Source organism: Pavona decussata, unplaced genomic scaffold (assembly GCF_977016875.1).
Source record: "Pavona decussata unplaced genomic scaffold, jaPavDecu1.1 SCAFFOLD_51, whole genome shotgun sequence".
Taxonomy (NCBI): domain Eukaryota; kingdom Metazoa; phylum Cnidaria; class Anthozoa; order Scleractinia; family Agariciidae; genus Pavona; species Pavona decussata.
In genome coordinates, this window is record NW_028145473.1 from 1,485,247 (window position 1) to 1,508,583 (window position 23,337).

The following is a 23,337-nucleotide window of genomic DNA, read 5'->3' on the forward strand; positions in this document are numbered from 1 at the left end:
CAGAGCTGCCGGAAAAATTTTCTTTCGTCGGAGTCTACAGTGTAAAACGGTTACGTTAAAACGTTTATTTTGGGCTGGAGTAATAATATATATTTGATCAAATAAAACTTGCTAGAATGTAATGTTAATTATTCGATATTATTCGGTGATGTTACACGAACAATTTTTTAAATTGTCATCCTTACGTTGAATGTTATTATCGTATTACATAGCGCGCGACAACTATTAACAAAGCACATTTGTTGCGACAACACATTGCAAGTTTTTGATCTGTCTTCAAAACCCTGCAACACGTTGCCCCAATGAAGTGTTGCGTTAAAAGTTATCCGCGCGCTGTGTTACGTTAAAAATCGTCGTTAAAAGCTGATCCAGCGTAACGTTCACCTTTCCTTTTGTTTGTCAGACGGTAACTTCATGTTTCACTTTTATTCTGTAAGGGAGAAGTTTTACAAGTAGTGGCTCTTTGTTCATACATTAATATTAGCACAGAAGATTTCATGTTTCAGTACGGGGCTTCAGTCGCCCTTCATTGGTGCTAATCAGACTAGTATCTGTCGTACGAGTAATGCTGGCGACAAAACAAATTATACCTATATTTTGGTTCGTATGTAAGAGCCGCTATCGTTTCAAAAGGAGCTGGAATACTATAAAGGTGATCTAAATGTCGAGTTATTAGAAAAAGTTTAACAGAGAAGCAGTCAATGAGTTAGAAAGTTTTTACCATTTTGAAGAAAAAAAAAAGCCCCTTGGGTGACTCAAACAATTTTATTGGTATGGTCCTATTCTTATAACGGCAAGATAAATAAGAGAACTTTGAATTTTATTTCTATTGAACGAGATAGGTTTTTTAACTTTTCTGGAACCTTTGAATCAACAATTCAGGCTTCAAATTATGTTTGCATACTAGGATTCTCTTTGTTCTTTAACGTTGCTGCAATCTGTGTTTAGCTATGCTGCAGATGCCGGTAATTTTACCCAACATTTATCACAAGGCTATTTGTTCACCTTATTTCACAAATTTCTAATAATTTTCGGTGGGACAGTCAGTTTTTTATTCTCATGTGTCATATCATTAATAGTGGTCGAGATATTGTTTCAAAAAGTGCTTTTAACCCCAAAATTGTGCTTGCTGTGTTACGGCGTATTATGTTACCTAGTTCTTCACCTGTCGCTACCAGGCAATAACCTAGGAGACTTTCAAAACTGTATTCCATTAAAGTTTTTCAGGGAACATATTCCTCACTTAATCAAAATCCTTCTATGAAGGTTTTCTAAGGTTTATCATGATTTATTTTTTGGTAGTTGATCTTCCCATAATGACGAAAAACCTTGAAAACAGTTCATCGTAAACTGTGTAAGATCTAGATTTCAACCTGAGAAACTACTAATAACATAATAGTAATCTATCATATGCGACAAATAAAATAATCAAGAAAAAAAATCAGTAGTTGCTTCAGCCTCAGTTTAAACAGCTAGCCGCAGTTACAGATTTCAGAAAAGCCCAGCCGTAAAGTAATAATTAATGGCTCTTAAAATGAGGAGTCCTTCGGTTAAATGCTTCCTGAAGTTGTTTTTTTGACAGCACGGAAGGTTTATTGATTGCTATGGTGCGATCTCAAAAAAATAGAATTTTTTGCTGGGATTGTTCGCTTCAAAATTATGTCGGGCGTTTTGAATTTGTGCGCTTTTGCAAAAGTCTCAGATCTTCGCTCTGCCTAAATATTGATAAAAGCAATTTATTTCGAAGCAAAAACTGATTTCCCTGAATACCTTTAAAGGATAAAGTCACTCCACAAATCGTATATATTTTTACATAACCAATTTAAAAGTACGCAATGAATTGATCACGAGTCATTTATCGTTGTTTCAGCATCTGACGTACAACAGATCCACACAAAATTTCTATCCATATCCAAAATCTAGCTTGAGCATCGCCATTTTGAATAGCGCCTAATAGGGTGACCGCTTTTTCGTGACGTCATTTTGCGAAGCTCAAACATAGTAAGTCACATTGATGTATTTCTTTTTCCGCGGTAAATTTTCTATTTGGTTATGGACTGAAAAAATACTGTCGCGTCCTTTCCAGACTGTAATAACAGATCCAAAAGAGATAAAGGAAGGAATGTAAGCTATCATAATCTGCCTGTAAGAAAACGAGAGCTTAGCACAGAAGTGTCTCGACCATCTTTGGTGCGAAGAGAGCTTCGGACTGCCGAGGAAACTTTCAAAATGTTGTGTGCAGCAAAAATTGTAAGACGAGTGTTTTGCTATGAAAAACCTTAAAATAAAGCATTACTACCCATACTGATTCTGGGTGGAGGAGAGGGAAGGAAGTGCCTGTGATCTTGTAAACATAGAAAACGGCACCGTTATTATTTCAAAAATAATCTCTTCTTGCTGTTGTTTTTCACTTTGTTAAGGATGGAACGTTAATTAAATATACCCCTCGAAACTCCAATGTAAGGTGTTTGGAGTTTTCTATTTCGATTCAACTTCTTTCGTTTCGCTCCCTTCGTGTGCTGTACTGCGAGAACGTTTGCTCCTTTTTTTTTCAAATCACCGCAGGGACACGGCCATGCAATTAGCATAATGCTGTCCCTATACCTTCCATACATTTGTCTGTATTGCGAACCACCCGTGAACTGCTATTAAAAATAGTTCGCGGGAAAAAATACAGGAAAATGTATGGAAAGTTCAAAACACGACTGAACGCTTTTTGTCACAGCTACATCCCTCCAATTTTGTTCTTAAAATCCTTTTCCTAGCGCCAAAAGTTTCCAATTCATGAATTTTTCAGAAGCGATGTTTTATGAGAATTATTTGACATGGGATTTCCATACAAACACTGTATTTCAAGCCTGTTTGCCTACCCGTCAAAATGGCGTCGAAAACCGTGATAAGGCCTATTCCAAGAAGAATGTGACAACTTTTCTACAATTTATACAGATTCACGGACATAAGGTTAAAACATGAGTTTCTATCCTTTCGCTATTTCTCAGAGCGAAAACAAGAGAAACACAACTGATCTGGGGATCTCTACAAAAATGCTTCCAGGTGTATCCAGGAGTAAACAAAAAGATAAAACACAAACTGGACACATCATTTGAACATGTTTCGTTCCATTCTAGTGTACTGCCTAATTATGTTTACTCGATATAACCTACTTTATAGGCTACAAGGTAGGCTGGCTATTTTGTTTCCTATGCGTTCAAAAATAATAATTGAAGTTCAAAAACTCTTCAATAATCAGAAAGCTAAGATCATAGATAGTACATAAGACACTGCATGGCTCGTATAGATATATTGATGCCAATAAAGAGGCTCACTAAATTCACGAAATTCTATGAACGCGCGCACATTTTGTGATTTATATGTACAAGTGACTGATGTTGCGAAAAATACAAATTTAAAATAAAAAAATTGCGAATACAATTTTAGAACTTTTAAATTTAGACGTCATAAGTCACCATAAGTCACCAGACGCACGAGTAGCTCATACCAGTTCTTATTCCTGAAATAAAGGCTGCCATTTAATTAAAATCTAGTGACAAAGAAATTATGAAAGTTTATATAGTGTTGCGAGAAAAATATTTAAGTTTCAGCTTGAAAGCTTTTTTTTCATACAATTTAAGCGGAGAAAAGGTGGCATTCGTCCGGTAGCGTTTATTACAAAAAAGCTTAATGACTCTCATGCTGTCTTGAATACTTTGATGAACAGGATATGTCCCAGAATCAGGTGGAATTTATGCGACGTTTCGGATGCAAAAATTGTTTACCGTGTAAGAGTGGCTAATATTGCTTAATACACCTGTTCTGTGTTAGTCAGCATGCTGGAATGAGTGAAAACAGTGCATCATAAATTATAGACTATAAACGATTTCTTCCCTGCGGTTCCTCAAAATAGTTTTAATAGCGCTGTGGTTTGTCAGCAATGTGTTGATGGTGACTTCCTTGAACTTTCGGTTGATTACGCTCGTGAAGATAACCCGTAGGTTGATTTAAAAAGAAAAAGTTCAATAAAAGTTCTGAGGAGGCTCAGATGTCGAAACTGGGGTTGGCTCAAGTTAATTTTTAGTCGCTTACTATTGACAGAACTTTGACTCGGAGCAGTTTCTAGATTCAAATGCCTTATACATCCCATCCGCCCTTAGATGAGTTAGCCTTTCTGTAAAAAAACAATTCTTTTCCTTTCCGCATGTCTTATTTTCCTTTTCCTTTGACAAGTGCAATCAAGCTGAGATGACCTCCCTATGGTCTCTCATTTTGGAACATTCAATAAATTTGCAACATGTGGAAATTATGAGATGTCAAATATCTGGGCACCTCCCTTAAACATTTAAACCTGATAATCACTGCTTCGTCTTTACTCAACGGTTACAAGCTGTTGTATCGTCATTCCTCGTTTACTTGGCTTAAACCGGTGAGAGAAAGGTGGCATTCGTTCGGGAGCGTTTATTCGATCTCAGGCTGACTTGAAGACTTTGGTGGACTGAATTGTCCCAGCATCAGGTAAATTTACGCGACTTAGCAGATGTAAAAATTGTTTACTGTGTAAGATTGGCTTATTGTTTAATACACCTGTTCTGTGTTAGATGTGCATGCTGAACGAAGTGAAAAGAGTCACCATAAACTACAGGCTATAAACGATTTCTCCTATGAGACTCCTCAAAATAATTGTAATTTCGCCGTGGTTAGTCGCCAATGTGTTCATGACGACTTTCTTGAACGTTCGGCTGATTATGTGCTCAAGGATATAACTTGCAGGTTGTTAAAAAATTGTTTTGAGATTTTCAACCGTGGCAAGGTGAAATTGACTTTATTTCTCGCACCGCTATTGAGGAGGCTCAGATGCCGAATTTGGGGTTGGCTCAAGTTAATTTTTGTTCGCTTGCTATTGAAAGAACTTCAACAAGGTTTGTGTAGGTGTTAATTTCCTTTTGGGTCTTGTTTAAGTCAGAAAAAGCATACAAGGTGTCAGGCATTTTGTTTGTTTCTTATTTTCAAGTTTGGTGCTCTCCCATAGTTTCAACGGCAACTTTCATATTGCACTTTATAACCTAGATTTGTATTCTATAACTTATGTATGCTTTTGGATGTTGATAAATCAGTAGCTGCGTATTTGTTGAAAATATTAGAAAAAGCGTTATATCTATGGATCTTACACTACAAATTGAAAAACGCTCGAACGAACTCTTTTCCCACAGTGATACAAGGGCGTCGGTTGCAGTTAACTTCCCATCCTTCAATCTTTTGCTGTTATAATAACTGAAAAAAAAAACCTTCTAAACGATGAGCTGTAAACGATAAGATTAATTAAATGGGGTATGTGGGGTTTGGGGTCTGTAAGATCATCCAACATGTCAAAAAAGGATTGCTGTCATCTCAGCCTTTAATCGCAAACTTGGAACTTGTCGAACTAGCGGACATCGACATTATTTTATACTAGATACCGGAGTATGAGCTATGTTAACAATTTGCTGATTATTGTTAGTGTCTTACGTTTACCACCGAAAAAATGTACTAGAGAAAAACTATGCAATGTTGGTGACATTACCCATTGTACCTTCCGAAATTAATGGCTTTTTTTGTATCATCGTTTAGAAGATTTTGCGCGAAATTTTTCCATTATTTTCTCCTTAGAAAAGTTGACATTGAACTGAAATTACAACTTAAGAAAAGGTTAGTATAACGATATTAATATAACTGTTGCATCTAAGGTCGTTTTCCAATTGTCAGAACTGGTTGGCCAGAATGGTCAGTTAAAAAAAAGGACTGTGACTTTTTGAAAGTCTAGAGGTCTAGAAATTCTTCGAAATTGTTTATTGAGAAAGTTCTCGGTGCCGTTTTGAAGAAATTTGAAGGACTGACTTACGGCAAGATCTTCCAAATGGTGAATTCAGTCCGAAAAATAATCGGTGCAGACGGCTAAGCGCCCTAAGCGATGAATTATAATTTGCTGCGTCAAAAATGTGCCTTTGATCTTCCCCTAGTCTTTTTTAATACTTCTGGCAAGAATATGTTCTTGGGTCAATAATCCACGCAACCCATGGAGTTAAGTGAGGTATTTCAGACGGATTTTTGTCTTAAAATGCTTTGACTTAGAGCACTTTCTAGATTCAAATGCCTTATACATCCCATCCACCCTTAGATCAGTTAGCCTTTCTGTAAAAAAGCAATCCTTTTCCTTTTCGCATGTCCTATTATCTTTTTCCCTTGACAAAAGTGCAATGATGATGGGATGACCTCTGTATGATCTCTCATTTTGGAACATTCAAAATATTTGAAATATGTGGAAATTATGAAATGTCAAATATCTGGGCACCCCCCTTAAATATTTAAACCTGATAATCACTGCCTCGTCTTTACTCAACGGTTATAAGCCGTTGCATTGTCAGTCCTTGTTTACTTGGTTTAAACCGGTGAGAGAAAGGTGGCATTCGTCCGGCAGCGTTTTTTACAAAAAAGGCTTAATCGACCTCATTCTGATTTGAAGAATTTGGTGGACTGAATTGTCCCAGCATCGGGTGAAATGTACGCGGCTTAGCAGGTGTAAAAATTGTTTACTGTGTAAGAGCGGCGTATTGCTTAATACACCTGTTCTGTGTTAGATGTGCATGCTGAACTGAGTGAAAAGAGAACACTATAAACTATAGGCTATAAACTAGTTCTGCCCTGAGACTCCTCAAAATAATTGTATTTTCGCCGTGGTTAGTCCACAATGTGTTCATGAAGATTTTCTTGAACGTTCGGCTGATTATTTGCTCAAGGAGATAACCTGCAGGTTGTTAAAAAAATTGTTTTGGCTTTTTCAATCGCGGCAAGGTGAAATGGACTTTATTTCTCGGCACCGCTATTGTGGAGGCTCAGATGGCGAATTTGGGGTTGGCTCAAGTTAAACTTTGTTCGCTTGCCATTGACAGAACCTCAACAAGGTTTGTGTAGCATTTGCATGTGTTTATTTCCTTTTTGCGTTTCGTTTAAATAAGTCAGGAAAAGTAAGGTGTCAGACATTTTGTTTCTCATGTTGAAGTTTGGTACTCTCCCATTGTTTCAACGGCAACTTTTATATTGCACTTTATAACTTAGATTTGTAGTCTACAACTTATGTATTCATTTGTCGTTGATAAATCAGAAGCTGCGTATTTGTTGAGTATATTAGAAAAAGCGTCATATCTATGGAACTTACTCACTTCAAAAACACTCAAACGTACTCGTTTCCCACAGTGGTACAAAGGAGTCGGTTGTAGTTAACTTCCCACCCTTCCATCTTTTTCTGCTATAATAACTGGAAAATATTTTACCCACTAAACGATGAGCTGTAAACGATAAGATTAATTAAATGGGGTATGTGGGGTTTGGGGTCCATGAGGATCATCCAACATGGCAAAAACGGATTGCTGTCATCTCAGCCTTTAATCAAAATTGGAACTTATCGAAACAAGCCGATTTCGATAATTTTTTTTAAAATAGATACCGGAGAATGAGTAATGTTAACAATTTGCCGATTATTGTAAGTGTTTTACGTTTACCAGGGAAAAAATATCGGAGAAAAACTATGCAATGTTGGTGACATTACCCATTGTACCTTCCGAAATTAATGATTTTTTTGTATCATCGTTTAGACGATTTTGCGCGACATTTTGCCATTATTTTCTCCTTAAAAATGTTTACATTGAACTAAAATTACAACTTATTTAAAAGGTTAGTATAAGGAGATTAATATAACTGTTGCATCTAAGGTCGTTTTCCAATTGTCAGAACTGGTTGGCCAGAATGGTCAGTTTAAAAAAAGACTGACATTTTGAAAGTCGATGTCTAGAAATTCTTCGAAATTGTTTATTGAGAAAGTTCTCGGTGCCGTTTTGAAGAAATTTGAGGGACTGACTTACGACAAGATCTTCCAAATGGTGAATTCAGTCCGAAAAATAATCGGTGCAGACGGCTAAGCGCCCTAAGAGATGAGTTATTATTTGCTGCGTCAAAAAAGTACCTTTTTGTACCTCAAGTCCTTTAATTCTGGCAATAATTTTTCTTAGTTCACTCATCCAAGTAACACTTAGACTTTAGTGAAGTATTCCTCACGGAGTTTTCCCTTAAAATGCTTTGACTCAGAGTATTATCTAAATTAAGGAGACTTGTACATCCAGTCCACCCTTCGAAGAGGCAGTCTATCTGCGAAAAACCATATTTTTCCCTTTCCGTGTGCCCTGTTTTTCGTTTTTTTTTTCTTTAGACAAAAGTGCAATCATGCTTATATCCTATCTTCTCTCGTTTTGGAACTTTCAATAAATTCGCAACAAGTGGGAATTATGGGATGCCAAATATCTGGGCACGCCTCCGTCAGATTTAAACCTGATAACAACCGCTTAGTCTTTATGCAACAGATAAAAGCTGTTGCGTCGTCAGTCATCGTTTACTTGCATTTGAACCGGTGAGTGAAACGAAATGCTTTTTTTGCTCAATTAGTGAATATTTTTTTGGTAGCAGAAAGGAAACTGTAGTACTGAACAGATGACCATCCGTTTTCGTTCTGAGAACTGTTATACAAAGCCCAGGTGCTGCTTTTGAAAACTTGACCATTCTCAATCTCAATACGAGAACGGGAATGTCTAACGGCAGTGGCCAGTTCTCGTTTTTCTGATTTTCGAAACTCCTAGCTTGTTTTGTTTTGTTTTCTTATTCATTTTTTGGAGTCCGATAACTGACAAGAGGGCATTCTGTCAGGTGAGCTTAAAAGACCTCAAGCTTAATTGAACTCTTTGCTGTAATACCGGTAATATCACAAAGGATGATAAACGGAAACTTCGCAATGCCTCTTGAACATAAGCGGAGGCCGTTATGAGCGGCAGACAAAAAAGGAAAACATGGCCTGCGAAAAGAAAAAAAAACAATTTAGTTATCCATTTTTGCCAGCAGACCTCAACCTGTTGAGTTTTCTCACAAGTCTCCTTGCCCTATTCTTTAATTACTGTAAAAAAAGGAACTGCTCAAGGTAGATTAAAAACTAAATATGGAAAAAGTAGGCGCTTTTAAACTTTTAAATTCATTGGCGCTCGTGAGCCAGTGATCCCCAAAGGTGAAATACTAAAAATTAATAGCTTACACAATAAGTTTTCTTTGGTGATTTTTGTTTTGGCTTTCATAAGGCAAAAGTTGAACTAGGACAGTTTGGTTTTAAAAGGCTTATCATGGGACCAAATAACGATCAAGGCATCTTGATGATGAAAGGCACTTTTGAGGTTACCCCTATACAAAAGCTTCCATATGGCAAACTTCTCTGCTAAACTTTCAATGTTTTTCAATGTTAAGTTTAGAAATTCATCTATATGTTGACGATCTTCTCTTTCTTTCCTCCTGCGGGAGTCTTTCTTAACCAAACCAATTAGAAAAGTTACATGGGGATACTATTATTTATTCAGCAATAAGCCTTCTCTCGGCCCGTTGGTGGTCAATTAAGTGAAGATGCAATTTAACGCCGTCGTGCATTGTGAAAATGTTTTCAGTTGGAAACCTTTTCAGCGGGACGTCATGCAAGTGATAAATATGGAAGAAACACACTGCGCTACAATAAGCCGTTTAATCAGCTGTGTGGTCTTCATTGTAGTTGTTGGATAAAATACATCCAACAAAGCGGTAAAATTACTAACTTGGCATTGATGTTAGGAAGACATTTGATTTATAGCTTAAGATTATGCATGTAAGACATATATTTTATGTTTTCACTCGAATTTGAATCATTCACCTTATACTCATATCGCTTATTTTTATTCTTGCTCCTCGATCCGTATTTGCACGCCGATTCCCTTCAAATTTACAAACACGAACGTCAAAAAACACCAGAATCGACATCCAGGTTAAAAACAGCAAAGTACCCAGACCGTAAAGTTGAATTTCAAGGGAGTTTACACGTTGTAAATTTTAGGGTTATGCTGTTATTTCTTAACATTAACTTAATACCTGTTTACTATTATTCAGTGTACCCAAGGAAATGATGCATCGCATTGACAGTGGACTTCGAACGTAATCGCTGAGAAAAATTACTTCTGTATCATGAAAACGTTATTCTTCTTATTAGTGTTGACGTGGAATGTCAGGAAAGATGCCCTCGCCAGCCAGGGTAAGCAAAGAAATAGCATTGTAAAGAAAGAAAAAGAAAAGAAAAAGCAGCACTACATCTCTTTTTGGACAAAAAGTCTCCAAAAAGCAAACTCTTTTAATTTGCTTTCTGCTTTCTTTTTGACATTTTTTTATTAAACAGGAACAGTGACATGCATAACTACATTACGTTGACAAGTTTCACGTCCCACACTCTTTATACATACGTAATACTACATGCTATATGGAGGGTAGAATGGTTTTGAAATAGGTTCAGTTAAACTTCAACCAAATTTAAATTTGGTATTTAAAAATACTCTGACCGAATCAGAAAAAAATGAAAATAGCACAATAGATCAATCAGAATTCGAAGCAAGTACATTTAAACAGTGTTAAGTGCGGAAAAATGCGTGAGATCAAATTACTATTGCTTTATTTGTCATTGGTTGGAAAAGCAAACGCTTAGACGTTCAATTAAAAACCGCTCTATGTTTACACTACTTGTAATCTTACCTTACCGTGTTATTTTGCTCTTCTATTTAAAAACATGCCGCCTTCATAAATTTCTTGTGACTCCTACATAGCTCAATGTTATCTCCTGATACATAAGCGCAACTTTTGCAGAAATAATTCCCCTTGTGATTTGATTTGTCATCTCATATGTAAAAGTATTTCCCTTCTTAATAGGTTGTGGCTCAGTAGTGTGGGGTATGTTAACAAACCCTGGATACCCGGAAAATTATCTCAGCAATATGACCTGCACATACACGGTACCTATTCCCCCCGGCATGGTGATGGGAATCTACTTTGACAAATTTAACCTGGAGGGACACCGTGATTATCCATGCACGTAAGTACATTAACACAAGTATTTATAAGTGTAATTTTCAAAACGTAGCTCGGGGTTGCAACACTGAGGTTAAAATGATTTGAACGAATTTTTTTGCTGTTAGAATAAGAAAACCGAAAACACTAATTATAATTATTTTTAGAATTCTTACCGTTCCACAACGAATCAGACCCGTGTTGAAACCGCAACAAACACACCACAAACCACATATCTAACTTATGTTGTAGCTTTCGGTTTATTTAGCTCGTATCCATTTTTTTTTCCTTCCCAGACACAATTCCATTCCAGAAATAAGTCAAGTGTTCGCAGTTTTCATGGTTGTATAATTAAACTATCAGGAACATTTTATTATTATTATTATTATTATTATTATTATTATTATTATTATTATTATTATTATTATTATTATTATAAAGGCAGAATGTCAACATCTGAATGCCAGATGTAAAATAAAAAAACCACACAAGGAGCTAGGCGGAAGCCCGTGGCTAGCCCTGCGTCTAAATTTACAGTAAAATCACATGATAAACAAAGAAAATTAAAATATTAAAAAATCTTTAAATGGTCTACCTTCATTTAGCTATTAGTTGGATGCAACGGGAGTTATTATTATTATTATTATTATTATTATTATTATTCACCCCACTGGTATTTACAACGACGAAAGGGATGGCTGACGAATGCCTAAGATACCACTCAAGATTAGCTGAGCTATTATCAGCAAAAAAGCAAAAGAGCTACGCTACAACTATTTCATGGATCAGGGCGAAAGTGTCCTTTGCAATTTTGCGGAGCGCGCTCCTATTCCTAAGGGGATCGAGAACCCCGAGAAGGAGGAACTTAAATGTTAAGGACAGGGAACTAGAAATAGAGAAGGGTCAAGCAGGACTTCCCTAGACTCGACAACTATAGATACTTTATTATTGGGTTGATTAATAGGGGTTTCTGAATTTTTCTCATTTTAGTGTATGATAGGTCATATGAATGACTTTTTTTCTTTTTTTAAATTTATTATTATTACTTTTTAAAAAGATTGTGCTTAAAAATAGCTCGGTTGTGCCTCGAAATACTTTCTTTTTTAATCACGATTGAATTGTAAATAGGTTTTTTTACTATTCTTTTTTCTACTTTTAACTTGTAAATATCAATTTTCCTTGGAATATTTTAATAAAGAGATCAATAATTTAAATTTTAAAAATATTATTATTATTATTATTATTATTATTATTTAATTAATTAATTATTTATTTATTACTATTTTTTTTTTGGGATGACAGAGACGACTATTTGAAGATTGCAAATGAGAATAACGAGATTTTTGGTGTTTGCTGTGGTGAACAAAGTGGAAACTTGATTCGTGCAACTGGGAAGTACGTAGTTTTAACATTCATCTCGAGTTCGGGCTCTGCCTTTCAAGATAAAGGATTTCAAATACGTTTTTTACCTCTTTCACCAGGTAAGTACAACTTACTTGAATTTCTTTGAACATATATCTGACGAGAAAACGGATAAAGGATATTAGTTCCAAAAAGAAAATGTGGTGCCATGTTGATGGGAAGGTGAAAACAAGTATTTGTTTTTTTAAACTGACTTGATAAGGATACATTACATGCTATACAGTACAGAGTGTAGAGTGGATTTGAGTTGGGTTTGGTAAAACTTCAACCAAATTTTAATTTGGTATTCAAAAATACTCTGACCAATCATGATCACAACAAACGCAAATAGCACAATACACAAATCAGAATACGAAGCAAGTACATTTAATCAGCTTAAAGTGCGGGAAATGTGCGTGATCAAAGCACTGTTTTTTTTATTTTTCGTTAGTTGGAAAAGAAGCGCGAGATTTTGATACCAATCATAGAGTAAAACAAAAACAAAGCAAACGCGAATTGCCTTACACGCTCAATTGAAAACCGCTCTATGTTTACACTACTAACAATCTTACCTTACCGTGTTATTTTACTCTAAAACATACAAAAAAAAAAAAAACATACTACTTTCACAAAATTCTTGTTACCCTTACATATCTCTCGATCATTTCCTGATTGTCGCGTTCCCAGTACCGGGGACGCTGGGTGTTGTGTACTGGAGTTCGCCAGGTCAACCACAGTGAAGTATAACACGGGCAGCAAGTGACTAATGCGTTTTTTAGAATCAGGCTGAGCCGTCTATTTACAACACTTGCAGTGAAAACTAAATAAAGAATACAAGATTGTCTAAATTTGATGGAACGAAAAAACTACGAATTCAACGCCGCATAAAAACGAAAGGAAAAATACGACGAATTTTACAAGCGTAATTTAGGTCTGATCTTGACTCCGGGGTTGAGAACAACTTTCTCCACGTTCTCTTAAGGCTTTGGAAGCTCCATTAGAAATAGCTCCGTGAACTCCTTAAACATAACTTTGTGCGACTAGCCAAAAATCGGGTATTCGATAACCATACAATCAAAGAAATTAAACGGAAAAGAACAAATAGTCCATGGGTGTAACTAAAGTTCATTGTTCTTGTCCGGAACGTGATACTGATACATGGGCGCAACTTCTACGGTAATAATTCACCTGGTTACCGAGTTTGATTTTGTCATCTCATATGTAAAAATATCTTTAATTCTTAATAGGTTGTGGCTCAGTAGTGAGTGGTATGTTACTAAGCCCTGGATACCCGAACAATTACCCCAGCAATATGACTTGTACTTACACGGTACCTATTCCACCCGGCATGAAGATGGGAATCTATTTTGACTATTTTAACCTGCAGGGACACCGTGAATATCCATGCAGGTAAGTAAAATAACACAAGTATTAATAAGTGTAATTTTCAAATACCCCACTTAATATTCATTCCGGCCTGTAAATCACTACAGAATATCAATACTTCGGCCGTGACAAATTTTGTTTTGTCGGCAAGTCAAATACCCCGGGATTGTCGCCTATAGAATATAGGCCGTATTCTAAGATATGTGCGACCCCAAAGAGTATCGGAATTGCGAGCCTTTTTAGTATGAAAAAGAAAAAATACATTTTAACATAGAATTTTGGTCTAAAATTCTAAACTGGGTAGGGATTTCATGCTCGTTTTTATGAGTATGAATTTTTATAGGGTAGGTCGGAGAAAGGATACCGGAAATGACATATTTTGGCCTGAAATGGGGTCAGTGTTTGGAGAGCCAACCCCCTCCCCCCATCCCAACAATATCTTGGAATCTAAATGTATGACAATTTTAGGATTTTAGCCTAATGGCATACTAGAACAGCGCTGAATAGGAAATATTGTTAAGAAATGGCTTAAGAGTCTTTGTCGAGAAAGCTTCCCGCTATAAAGAGGTATGAAAAATGTCAGATGGATTAACAGATGCTTCTTAATTTTCAACCTGAGCCAATCATGAATCCATGCGGTATAATTAGCAAAAAGCGTGCAAAGGTATGGTCAGTCTTTTTTCTTTGAGCAAGTGGATTCACAGAACACTTTGACAATTAACGCAGTGACGAAAATTATAGCCACTAAAAAACGAAAACCTGACGTTCAAGGTTTTTTCACTTGTCAATAGCATTCGAGAAACTGTGGTAAAGAGCTTAAAAAGTATCATGGGGTAAAATGTTTTTGAAGGTGAAAAAACAAAAAAAAAAAAGGAAACGATAGAAAACAGTACTATTTAATCTTGACCCGAGAGAGAGGGTGGGGGGGGGGGGGGGGGAGAGTGGGCGTATTCTGCCCGCTGAACCTAAATAACTTTTAATATTTGAGCAAACGCCCTGAAACTTCAAGACTTACTTCAGAAATTTATCTGGAAAAAATCTGATGTGGTTTGTTAGTGTTGACTGACTTTCATGCTACCATGGTAACTAATTTTTACACAGGCAAGGTTTTTTTTTCAGAAAATATCACTTGAAGAAAATGAAGAAAAATCACTTTTCCCCCTAATTTTTTTGTTTTGTGTCAGGTCATACTTTTGTTCCTTCATTGGTTTTCATTACTTTACCTTCAATTTTGGCGCTTCTCTGAACTTCAATTTCACCTTAATTTTTTCATTTTTTGTCCAGCAACAAGCATTCTAGCCTCCCTTCAGAAGCTCTTTTGGCTCGTCACACAATCTTTCGTGACCAGCCAAAAGTGCGTCTGCGAGGGAGGCTTTAAGCATCCAAACAACGAAAACCCCCAAAATAGATCACAATTACAAAACATGTTACCATATACCGGAACTGTGACTACGTTATCTGAAGCATGTCATCTAAAAATATAAATAGCGTAATCTGTGAACTAGTGAACTAGATTACTGCTCACTTTAACAACAACAAGGCACAAAAAAGTGTTAAAAAAGTGTTAATATGCAAACCGCTAATAATTGAAATCTTTCAACTGGGCTCAAAACACTACGTCACATCACTAACCCTCCTATAGCTGTCCAAGCTCCACATCCATTCCGTAAATATAACTGCTTTGGAGACGTCTAGATCTGGCACGTGCATCTCTACTACAAGACATCTAGCAACGAAAAGTTTTCAGAACAGTTTATTGGTGCTTCTTGTGATCCTCTACATTCAGAAGTTCGTAATGACATATCAAAACTCAGAGTTACCTCGTGTTATATTCACAATCATAACGATACTATTTGGACAAAACATAGCCTGCTTAAAAACGTAAAATCAAAAATCATCACTCAGTAGTTATAGTCCTATCAATTCCACATTATTTTATCTAATTTTCTCTGCAGCGCCACAGTAATGTCAACACTTAAATTCTAAGTTCGGCTGGTCCACGTAAAACCTGTCAACGTGATAAATAATATAACAACAGCATGCTATCTTAATACAAAAAAAACGCAAACTATCAAAATTAAAAATTAATTCGATTACGAGACACCTGGCTATAGCAGAAAAATTAAAACAAAATACTGTAAAATTACAAAAAAAAAAAAAAAACCAACCTTCCTTCAGTTCTACACCATAATTCACTTACGCCTAATCAAATGCTATTCCCCCTACTTTTGCTATAAAAGCATTGCTGGCGGATATAATATATAACGGATACAATTAAGCAGTCAACAGGCATGAACCCACAACTTAAAATTACAAGTGTTACGCACTTTTCAGGAAGGTTCATACTTAGTAACATGCAGCCACAAGAGTGTACTAACGTTGTACATACCCCAAAAGCCGTGTCAAAAACCTCGGGGGTTGCAACCCCGCGGTTAAAATGACTTGAACGAATTTTTGCTGTTAGACTAAGAAAACCGCGAACGCTAATAATTATTTCTGGAATTCGTATTGATCCACAACCAAGAGCCATGTTGAAACTGCAAAGACCACATAACTAATTACAGCAAAAATCAAAGATAAAAGCCGCCGTTTCGGAGTGATCATGACTCCATTGTTTTTTTGCGCCAAGATCGCTTTAAATGATGTACGTAATTAGCATGATATGTTACATAGTTCCCTTGACAATGGAGTCATGATCACTCCGAAACGGCGGCTTTAATCGTTCGTGTGTGTGTGTGTATTTTTTTTAATGTTAGCTCGTATCTGATTTTTAAATTCTTCCCCCACACAATTCACATTCCAGAAAAAAGTCCAGTGTTCCCAGTTTGCATGGTTGCACAATTAAACTATCATGTGTTTGTTTGATGACAGAGAAGACTATTTGAAGATTATAAATGAGAACAACGAGATTTTTGGTGTGTGCTGTGGTGAACAAAGTGGAAACTTGATTCATGCAACTGGGACCTACGTAGTTCTAACATTCATCTCTGGCTCTGCATTTCAAAGAAAAGGATTTGCGATATATTTTTTACCTCTTTCACCAGGTAAGTACAATAAACATTAACGGTACTAATATCATTTGGTTAAACTTTAATTTCCTTAAACATATCTCTGACGCGAAAATAGATCAAGGGTATTAGTTCCAAAACGAAACTGTAGTGCCATGTCTGTAGGGAGGTGAAACACATATTTGTTTTTGTAAACTGACTTGATAATGAACCCTTTAGGTTAATGTTTGCAGTGAGCACTCAAGCGTCTTCTTTTCTTATGAGTAGGTCAATTTTTTGTACTTTAAATTATTATGCACAGTCATTCACCTCAGGCAGTCAGTAAATATTTAACATATTGCCTGATACTTAGCCGACGAGACCGTAGGCCGAGTTACCTAAAAGCAGGCCATATTCCGCAAGATTGAGCAGGATAATTGTTTTAGTTTTCAACACATAAATAACAAAGCATAGGTTTATAGCAGAAAAGCTGGAGATCTTTATTTGTTAAAAAAGAAACTTGTTACATTTGACCGCACGCAGACGTGCATGAATGAAAGTGGAGGCTTTGTTCAAGTTTAAATGAAATCGAGAGCGTTGACCGAACTTGCATCAATATTGAGTACTCGTCTAGTGCGCCAATCGCGCTGGCAAAATTTCCACAGTTATAGCCTCAAAAGCAGAAAACAAACAGTATTTTGAAGTTTCGTAGGATTTGTTGTGTCAGCTGGGCCGAGCTGAATTGACTGGAAATTAGCTTTTCCCTATCAAAATTTGTCTATTGTTATAATTAACTTTTTAGAAGACAACAGGGCTTTTGTTTCTTATTTTAAGGGACGATTTCATGAGTGAGTGTTTCTTTGGTTACTGCGCAAGAAATTTCACTATCTGTCTTCGGTTGCAAGAAGACTTGTTATGATACTAAGCAGTTTTTTTCTTAGTCAGCTCGAATACTTCTGAGAGTAATTGCTTTGAATTGTACACCCTCTATCTTTCTGTCTACCAGAGAGATAAAGTTTCTCGAGGCACTTTGCGTGCTCGGTTTTCTCGGGTGGCTTTATCCATCTCTTCAAGAACTCTGTTTAATTGTTGCGAGAACCAATCTAAGAAAATACTGTTTGTAACTTCCGAGGCTTTGCTAGAATATGGGACAATACAAAAGTGAAGCCAAAAACTTTTTTGATCGAACTGTAATTTTACATTTTATGAAGAAAACGGTTAGCACTAAAAGTTTTTGCACTAACCATTACAAATCTTGGCAGCAAACTTGGTTGCCTTCTTTGCGTTTTATTAAGAACGTGTCCACGATAGGATCAGGCAGGAGGTGATAATACTCAAATCCGATTTGGCTCAAACTTGGCAGAAAGATTGAGTGTCATAAACATATTCATGTGTTGAAAAATCAAGTCAAAATATTTCATTTTACAAGAGTTAAATAATAAATAATAATAATAATAATAATAATAATAAATAAATAATAAAACCACTTATAGAGCGCTGTGTCCACTAATTGCTCAAAGCGCTGTACAACAATGGTTAAAATGTAAAATGCAAACTTATAGCTATTATAATGAAATTATAACTAAACTACAAATAACCAGATATCTTGGATAAGATAGGTAAAACCTGAAAAAATGGTCATTTTGGCACAAACGCTACCATATTAATTAGTCAAATTCAATTGCGTGGTTAGGCTAATAGAATTGTGACCCGGGAATAAAACCCACTGAATTGCATTCCTCATTATCCAGGTTTGAAGCACAGTGTGTTTTTTCACTCGGCTCCTTCGATTTCGTTATTTGCCTGAAGTAAGGGGTTGTTTAAGTCATTTTCACGAGAACCTCAAATTCGGAATTTTTTTGTACCCAAATATCTCTAATGGCCAACAACCTAACTATGTAACTTAACTATAAGATTGAAAAGGCATATCATAACGTTCAAAATACGCAATAAAAGCATTGAACAAATGAATAGTTTTTTGGTATGAAGCAAATATGTATTACCATCTGAACGATTTTTGTGGATTTCATCACAATTCATAATGGAAAAAATAATCTCTAAATTTTCTGACGGAACATGAAAGACAAGAAATGTTTAATGAAGTATTTTTCTGATAATAACAATAACAAAATTGGCGATGAAAGTGGGTTAGGATTAGTTTAATCAAGCTATTAACAGCTAGGTTTTCCCTCTTTTCATACAAAGTTTTATCTCAAAGAAATCTTATCTGAAGAGGTTATCTCTTTCAAATAATCGCGCATTAACGCATAGTAAGAACTAAAAATCGTAATGGCTGATACATACATGTCTTCTCAGTGCTTCAGGCTCCATTCTAGCTGCATCCTACCATTTTGTATCACACAGCCATCGCCGAATCCAATTAGCCGGCTCGATCGTTACGTCTATTTGCCTCGATTATTTCAACACGGATCCGTCATTGTCATCAACTGATTACATGTATAATTTTTAGAATATACTGTATATAGTGTTTCCAAAAATGAACCAGAAAGTAAGGTTAATAACTGAATATAAATCTATTTAGAACATAACTGACATCTAAGCTTGACAGGAGAAGATTCACTGTTTATATCCGCCATCTTGGATGCTACGTTATAAGCCTGCTGCGCGGTCAGCGGCTAAAGAAACAAGTTTCTTTTGCTGAGAGGTATTATAGAATTTATAACAAACTTTATCGCATTTCCTCGGCTAAACGAAAACACGACAAGCCAAGAAGGGATTAGAAAGACGTATCAAGAAACTGACTGAGCTATTTCAGCTTGTTGATACGAACATAAACGGGTGGCCCAACACATATCTTCGCCCCAATATGCCATCTCTTTCAAATCATTCATAACCGAATGCTCAAGACTAGCAAGAAAAAGGATTATAAAACATAAAAACCACGGAGATTGTGATTTTGGCAGTTAGTTTCCTTGTTTGTGCCCTTAACGTGGCTGGTTTTGAACCAGAGGCAGAGACAGAAGACAGTAAAAAGGGCACTAAACAGCGGAAGCATTGAAGTCCCGGATGTCACAATGGCAACCGGAAGTTCTATGTTTCCCTTTTGACCTCAAAAGAAACGTTTTTGCAATTGTATCCGTGGCGAGGAGTAAAATTGCGCCAATGAATAGGACATAAGACTTCCGGTTGCCAAATGGTACGCACGGGACGGCAACATTACCCTTCTATTGCAAACCAGTAAATAATGGGACAAATACGGTATTTACTCACATGTAATCCTCGAACAAATTTAGAGCAAATCTTTTGCACTGGGGGAAAAAATCTTTATGTCTGACAAGTGCTCTTAGCTTGTATTAGTGATAGATGTGCACAATGCGCGGACTTCTTCGCATAGTTTAGCTTAATCAATCTCTTTCCCAAAGCTCGCGCTTATTTTAATTAAGCTGAGACGAAACGCTCTGACTTAAAGGAGAGTATCTCCCCAAAGCTCGCGCTCGTTTTAATTGTTTCGATAACCGCCGACCGCGCAGCAGGCTCATAACGTAGCATCCAACGGACGGCGGATATAAACAGTGAATCTTCTCCTGACTCAAGCTTAGATGTCAGTTATATGCAGTTATTTACCTTACTTTCTGGTTCATATTTGGAAAAAAAAACCCAGTATATTCTGATAATTTTAATCAGTTGATGGCAATGACGTATCCGTGTTGAAATAATCGAGGCAGATAGACGATACGATCGAGCCGGCTAATTGGATTCGACGATGGTTGCGATACAAAATGGTAGTTAGGATGGAGCCTGAAGCACTGAGAAGACATGTATGTATCAGCCATTGCCATTTTTGTTCTTACTCTGCGTTAACGTGCGATTATTAGAAAGAGATTACGTCTTCAGATAAGCTTGGCTCAAATGAGGGGATATTGCACAAGATTGAGGAGGATAATTGTTTTATTATTCAACCATTGATAACAAAGCACAGCTTCATTGCAGAGAAGCTGGAGACGGTCTATATTTTGCAATTTTTCTCCCCAACTCACAAATTACGATTATCGTAGAAAATCTACGAAAAGACCACGGATGGCAATATTCAGTGTAGCATGACCATATTTGACCAGTATTACAATTTGTTGAATAGTAATGGTGGGTATTTACCTTGCTATTCACCCATGTATTCTTCACCCTCGCAAATAATCATTATGCATTATACAAATATTCCAACAGATTGTGGCTCAGTGGTAAATAATACACTTAACAGTCCTGGATATCCGAACCGTTTGTTCGAAAATATGATGTGCCTCTACTCGGTTTCAATTCCACAAGGCACAACAATGGAGATTTACTTTAAAGAGTTTTTCCTGGATGGTACATCGCTGTAAGTACAGAATCTACTTTACTGTGCCATTTTATAACTTGACAATTCTGAAATTCAGGAAAAGAATGAATGAATGAACGAACGAACGAACGAACGAACGAACGAACGAACGAACGAACGTACGTACGTACGTACGTACGTATGTATGTATGTATGTATGTATGTATGTATGTATGTATGTATGTATGTATGTATGTATGTATGTATGTATGTATGTATGTACGTACGTACGTACGTACGGATGGATGGATGGATGGATGGATGGATGGATGGATGGATGGATGGATGGATGTTTACCATCGAGATTCCAATCAGTATCTAAGAATTAAAGATAACAACTGTACAGTAAAAGGGCTTTCTATGAAGTGAACATACGTTAAAAAAGGGAGTAGCATACTGGTTAGGGCCTTACAGATGATAGCTCTCGAGCTCGTTTGAAGGATGAAGTATTTCATGCCTGTTTCAGAGAACCTGGGAGGTCGTTCCGTAGCTTGGCGCCGTTGTAAGCAAAAGATATTTTCATATGTTCGGTCGGAGATTTGCAAGAAACAAACTTGTTTTCATTATTTCGAAGATTATATTTCTTATTTACTACTGGTTTGAAGAGCTTTTGCAGATGGGTAGGCGCTTTATTATTCTGCGCTTTGTGATTGAATAGTCTATCACCTAGTTTTAGCCACTTTAGATTATGAATAACGTCATTGGATGTGATATCATACTCCTGCCAACAATTCTAGCAAAACGGATTTTTAACTGTTGAATTTTATTAGCCAAAGTCACCGGCAAATTATCCCATACAATATCAAAATAGTCAATTTATGATTGAACTAGTCTATTGTAAACTGGTATGCACGAGTAACACAATCCACCTCCCCCTGTTCTTGCTTGGGTAAATTATCATCAAATTGGTGTGCTATTGATGACAGTATAAACGCATAAACGCAGGAGAGGTAAGGAGGCTTTGTTCTGTCAATGGATAGAAATATGTTGTTAAAAGCCGGAAGCAGACTGACTGTGATTTTTTTCTTGTCCTTTTAAATTTTAATAAACCCTTACAGTTACCTGGGTTTCGTGTCAGCGAAACTGGGGATCAAAGGAGACAGCGGTTTAACATTAATGAATAACGCGAGTCTTTTTTTTTTGTTCCTATTCGTTTTTCTTTCCTCCTCTCTTCCCTTTTTTGGTAGTACGGAACGTTTGGACATCGGAAATGAGAGATGGAAGACAATGCATATGAATACCTACTCTGGCTATGAAAACGGGAAGACAATTATTGTACAAGGGAATTACGTGGTGTTACAATTTTCCTCAGGGCCTTGGCGTACTACGTTTCGAAACCTAGGATTTCGGATATTTTTTACTGCTGTTCCTTTTGGTAAGTACAATACTACTTCTGTGGCTTCTCTTGGATAACTCAAAAAGAATTAGAGCTTTGACGATGATTGCCTTTGAGGTCCACAACATGAAGTAATGACACCGAATGGCGTGGGAATTAGCCATGATTTTCACAAGTTGGTCATTTTTGATCCAGCATGTTGGGTATTATGTTATCTCTAACATTGTCGAATGTTAGTAGCGAATGGTACCAACAAGCGTTTGGTCAAGCATTTTGGTCAAGCATTCGGTGGCAACAACTCAAACATCAATTCCATTTACTTTGTCGCGTTTGGTAGACCAAAATGTCAAAAAAAAAAACCAATACATGCACGTTTCATTCATTTTGAAGAAAATCGGGTATAACTCGGAATGGAGCTTAAAATTGAAGGTCAATTAGCGATTAGCTAACCGTCCGCAGCCATATCGAAACAAATTCAGGATTTATTGACGGAATCTAATTTAACTAGTTTTCAAGGGTACAAAAAGCAGGTCAAATTTAAACACTCATAACTAATGATTGGTCTCCAGGTAAACAGTTAACTTTCTTTCCCAGCAATCTCAATGTTTCCAGAGACGAAGTGACCCAGGAGGCGAGGAGAATATTGAGTTTCGAAGGAATCAAAATTAACTGTTTTCCCGTTTTAGTGATTCGATAAATAGCACAACAAAAAGACTAGCCTGCGAACGCAGACGTATTTCCGGCTGTAGCTTCTCTCCGCCGAAAGAAGAAGCCACAGACGGAATTCGGAATGCGTCTGCGTTCTCAGGCTAAACAAAGACATAAATAGACCAAAAGTGAAAACAAGTAATCAGTTTTAATATTGTCAAATGGAGACATTTAAAATAATTTTAAAAAGAGCAAGGTTTATTTCACGGTCAATGTTTCCAGAGACGAAGTGACCCCGGAGGCAAGGAGAATGTTGAGTTTCGAAG

The 23,337-nt window shown here is 36.6% G+C and overlaps 1 protein-coding gene across 1 annotated transcript in view; it reads left to right on the plus strand.

Annotated features, from left to right (window-relative positions):
* Positions 1–4,804: 4,804 nt before the first annotated feature.
* Positions 4,805–23,337, plus strand: part of LOC146481014 (uncharacterized) — a 68,837-nt gene continuing 50,304 nt past the window's right edge. The window contains exons 1-8 of the mRNA XM_085108715.1: positions 4,805–4,913; positions 9,986–10,117; positions 10,783–10,945; positions 12,223–12,401; positions 13,569–13,731; positions 16,579–16,751; positions 20,877–21,027; positions 22,215–22,402. Coding sequence (XP_084964841.1) covers positions 10,051–10,117; positions 10,783–10,945; positions 12,223–12,401; positions 13,569–13,731; positions 16,579–16,751; positions 20,877–21,027; positions 22,215–22,402 — 1,084 coding nt within the window. The 5' untranslated portion in view covers positions 4,805–4,913; positions 9,986–10,050. The remainder of the gene's footprint in view (positions 4,914–9,985; positions 10,118–10,782; positions 10,946–12,222; positions 12,402–13,568; positions 13,732–16,578; positions 16,752–20,876; positions 21,028–22,214; positions 22,403–23,337) is intronic.